This window comes from Lolium rigidum, chromosome 7 (assembly GCF_022539505.1).
Source record: "Lolium rigidum isolate FL_2022 chromosome 7, APGP_CSIRO_Lrig_0.1, whole genome shotgun sequence".
Lineage (NCBI taxonomy): Eukaryota > Viridiplantae > Streptophyta > Magnoliopsida > Poales > Poaceae > Lolium > Lolium rigidum.
The window spans coordinates 336,144,904-336,149,301 of record NC_061514.1 but is presented as its reverse complement, the minus strand read 5'-3'; the positions used below and the strand labels follow the sequence as shown (position 1 = coordinate 336,149,301).

Sequence of the window (4,398 nt, the reverse complement as noted above, 5' to 3'; positions counted from 1 at the left end):
GACCAAGTTAAAACTGGATGAACTAGAGCTACAATGGAAAATACAGCCCTTAGATGAAAACTAGGGTGTTTGCAAGTAGCATATTGCTTCAAATACATTAGCCTTAAAAGATGGATGCAGAAACAATGTGAAAAGTGAAAACAGCACATCGACAGTGTGTTACACTTTATTTGGGTTCATCCGGTACTCTAAATATATCATTCAAAAGGGCAAGACCATCTGAAAATGATATCACTTCATAGTTACACCAACCTCTCACATTTTTTTCAGTATTATTATACTTCATCACAGCAGCAACATTCTACATTCACCACTGCCGCCAACTGAAGTTGTGTTTCAACCATGTTGCTTTATAGAAAAGTAAATTCCTTGTATCACCTTGATGATGCAATGTAGAAAAATGATAGCGCGGAAAAAGCCACAAGACATTGTGGCGGTAACAGACTATGGTGGTAACAAACTAGATGGGACAGAAAGGAATGTAAGTTAAGCAAAATGAAACAAAATAAAAGGAGAGTCACCTTGAAGACAGGAGCCTCCACGTCTTCAATTGTTATGCACCTCATGTTTTTATCTTTCATGGGCCCAAAAAGCTGGGCCCTAAAAACTGGCGATCGGGCCGCAAGTACCACCTTGTGAGCAGGAAACATCTCCCCGTCGACTTCAAATGTGATGTCCGTTCTCTTTCCACTACTCAGCAGATGCCCAATATGCTGAGACATGTTTGATTGTGGCACTGGTATCCTGTATATCTTTGGCCCTTCAGTGTGTGATTGAACAACACCAACGGTGCAGTTCACTAAAAGGCAATCATCTTTAAGATAATCTGATGTTTCCAGGCCAGATCGTTTGAAGAAACGTTTGTAACCCCTGCAAGGTGCGCAGAAAGGTAAGTTATTTGCGAGGTTGCAGTGCTTTATAATTTGTGTTGTACCAAAATATATAACATCCAAAAAAAAATCTACACATGATGAACTGCATGTTACAAAGAAACTACAATCATATCCCAGAAGAAACTACAATATTGTCCTAGATGGTCACAATTTCTAACTTACAAGGAACACACAATCAACACAACCCCACCAAAGATCAATCAGGAAAAACCCAATCCTCAGTGATCAAAGTCAGCAACTAGCTGGTGTTGTTGCGGAAAACTCAAAAAGATAAGAGTACACACTTTCAATTTCTTATTATTTAAGAATTAAAAATATAGGAACATGCACTCTGAACATTTGCACTCTTGGAAAATAAGAGATGTCTCAACTTTATTTATCGGAATTCTGGTTTTCACGGCAATGTCTGCAGAATATATGCTGTCTGTCTAGCACATTTTTTAGCATCAGTAGTGAGCAGCAAATAACATTGTGATATATGCCTCTGTCCACATTAGCATTCAGTTTTTGTGTTAAAAAGGTACATTCTTACTCTACCTCCATAATTGTTACTGTAACTGTAAGTCTATGTTATCATATCAAAGTATCCATGCTTTTGGAGAATACTGAACTGCCATACATGTATCGCGTATCAGGGTAAAGTAGCATTCAATAATTTGAACACACAGATAATAAAGGAAAATCTACATTAATACTCCAGAGCCATATAAGCAATTTGTTCAGTCCAAATCCAAACAACAAAAGGGATACTTGAAAGGCCATCAGATGCCCATGTGAATCAACATGTGTATCTCGAAAGGAAGTGGAACGGAACTGATATCATCAAATTTTGCTGTCAACGCTAATTGTGGAATAATGGCAGGCCATATGGAACATGGTCTACACATAACTTACTCCATGGTTATCAAAACAACAAATATAACCCAATCGGTACCAAAACGTTTGTAGACCGACCATGCTACCGTAGACAGACTTACTGACCACAAGCTAAAAAGGAAGCAAAAAATTCGTGGTGCGGAATTGCAGATTGAGAAAAAAATGATCATCTAACCTAAAAAAGGGTAGCAATTAGCGCCAATAAATCGACCCTCAAAGAAATATCATGCATAACAACTCTAATTCCAAAGCATGAACAGACATGCAGAGCACCTACATAGCTAAGTGGTTGCAGAGTGAAACAGATGAATGGAATCCACTACGCCTCTAGAAGAACGAACCGAGCCATCTGATCAAAACAAACAGAAATTGAACACAAGCTCACGGGCAGCAGTAGCAATAGCACGTAGCACTCCACGCAGTCTCGGACACCTAATAGTACTGATGCACTAATACAATTCCCCTCCAATGCATTATTAGGAAAACCCTAAACACAACTCTGAGCTAAACCTAAAAATGCTTCAGTCTGAATGCAAATCTGTCAGAAGTTCTCAAGACTAATGGCCACCAACTAGCCCAGTAGTACTTTTAACACATATATCAACAACTCCTACTCCATTTATTATCGCATTAGGAAAATACTAAGCGCAACTGCGGCTTCTAACCCTAAAAATCGTTCAGTCTGCATACAAATCTGTCAAAATTTCTAAGAGTAATTGCCACCAACAAACACATTACTTTTAACATATACATCAACAGTTCCTACTCGAGAAATACTGGCAATTATTAGCCATTCCAAGTTTCCAACTATAGTAAAAAAATGACAGAAACTCTGCAAGCAGCAGAAATAAGTGCATATACATATCAACAACACCTAGTCAGAGAAGTAATGGTAAATATTAGTCATTCCACCTATACTGAAGAATAACAGGAACTCTGCAAGCAACAGAAAATAAGTGCGTATGCTCCTATCAATCCATCTGACCCAAATGTTCCAGCGCAAGTCAAGGATACTTACCACATGCTTCCGCGGTACTTTAGGGTGTAGGGCCCACCCTCGAGCGACCTCCCAAAGTGCGTGTGCACCTTGTCCTGGCCCTTGCCGCTCTGGTCGACGAGCGTGAGCTCGAATAGCGCGCGCACGTCGGTGCCCTCGGACGCGAGCGCGATGAAGAGCGAGACGTATGCGGCGCCGTCCTCGGCGCTCTTGCCGTCGGGGTAGAAGTAGATGGCCCACTCGAACCCCCCGACGGTGAAGGACTCGGACGCGATGTACTTGCCGACGCCGATCCCCTTGGCCAGCGAGTAGCCCGCGATCTTGAAGTGGTGCGAGCCGTTGACGGTCTTGGTGACGGAGGTGGAGGCCGTCTCGGAGGGGGGTGGCGAGGAGGTTGGGGTGGGGGCGTGCGGTGGGGCGGAGATCGGCGGGTAGGGCCGGCCTGCGGGGGTGGCGGTGGAGGGCCCGCCGCGGCTGGTTCGGCCCGTGCCCATCGGAGGTGGGGGTGAGGGGATCCGGCGCGGATCGGGCGGATCGGGGCGGGGCGGCGCCGGATTCCGGTGGGGCGGGCGGCGGATTCCGGCGATTTGGGGGAGCGGATGACGGAGGAGGGAGGAGGAGGTGGTGGTCGTGTTTGGCTTGTGGTGGTCTTGGTTGGGGTTGGGTTGGGTGGGCGATAATAAATGGTGGGGAGGCAGTCGGTCAGAGGTGTCAGACGGCCAGGCCAGGGGTACCTTGCCTTGTGGGACTTGCCTACTCGGCTTGGCTTGGCTTACGTGGTGGTCCCGCGCCGAGCCGCCTGATGCGCGAAGAACTTTTCGTGGGCCCGTGGCGTCAGTTAGTGATGGCGCATGGTAGATACATGAGGTAACCGTTGGTAAAGTCCAGCTTCTTCTCCTGGCAGGTGATTTGAAAGGCAATCTAGTTCGAACTCGGTGTGTACGAGTGCAGGCCCAAAAAGATCTCCGGTTGCATCATCCACTGGTGGTAGATTCAGCTCAAGAGCCCCCATTTCGAATAAAGGAATACAGACCAAGGTATGTTCACAAAGAAAATCCAAAAGGTTTTCTGCCTATAGCACTTGTTGATGATTCAGATTCTAAGAGGGCATGATACTAAATTATTGCAGAATCGTATTCAAATAACAATGTAATTCTCCACTAATATATTGTACAATCTAAGAGGGCATGATGCTAAATTGTTTTACTCCAGACGTTGAAACCAGGGCCGTTCCTGTGGATTCAGGGGGCCTAGGGCAAGAAACAAGTGGAGGCCCTATGCGGCTATGCCTACGGCGTAAAGATGAATTTTATTTTTCTTCGTCGAATTTGAGCGCTTGACCTATTTGATATGAACAAAGATGTAAACATGATTATTAGTCAGTTTTAAAAATGTGTCTATTTCCTTTTTTTTTCCAATCACCTCATCTATTTATCTCCCTTTTTTGCTTCTAGCTAGATAAAGTATTCTAGATGACATTCTAATTATGCAAATTAAAATATAAAAACTACAAGTTGTTTGGAAAGAACAACACCCTGATATTTGTAACTGAGCAACGACTCAAAAAACAGGCTCCACGGAAAAAAAATCAAATCTTCAAAGATGTAAAAATGCCCTAAAAAGAAAAGTAAA

General features: G+C 43.9%; 1 protein-coding gene across 1 annotated transcript in view; it reads right to left on the bottom strand.

Moving 5' to 3' along the window:
* The window catches only part of LOC124673485 (BTB/POZ and MATH domain-containing protein 1-like), a 15,118-nt gene extending 11,839 nt beyond the window's left edge, over nucleotides 1-3,279 (bottom strand). Inside the window, exons 1-2 of the mRNA XM_047209559.1 lie at nucleotides 2,788-3,279; nucleotides 462-870 (exon numbers count right to left, since the gene is read on the bottom strand). Of these exons, the coding sequence (XP_047065515.1) occupies nucleotides 462-870; nucleotides 2,788-3,260 (882 nt within the window). The 5' untranslated portion in view covers nucleotides 3,261-3,279. The remainder of the gene's footprint in view (nucleotides 1-461; nucleotides 871-2,787) is intronic.
* Between the last annotated feature and the right edge of the window lie 1,119 nt (nucleotides 3,280-4,398).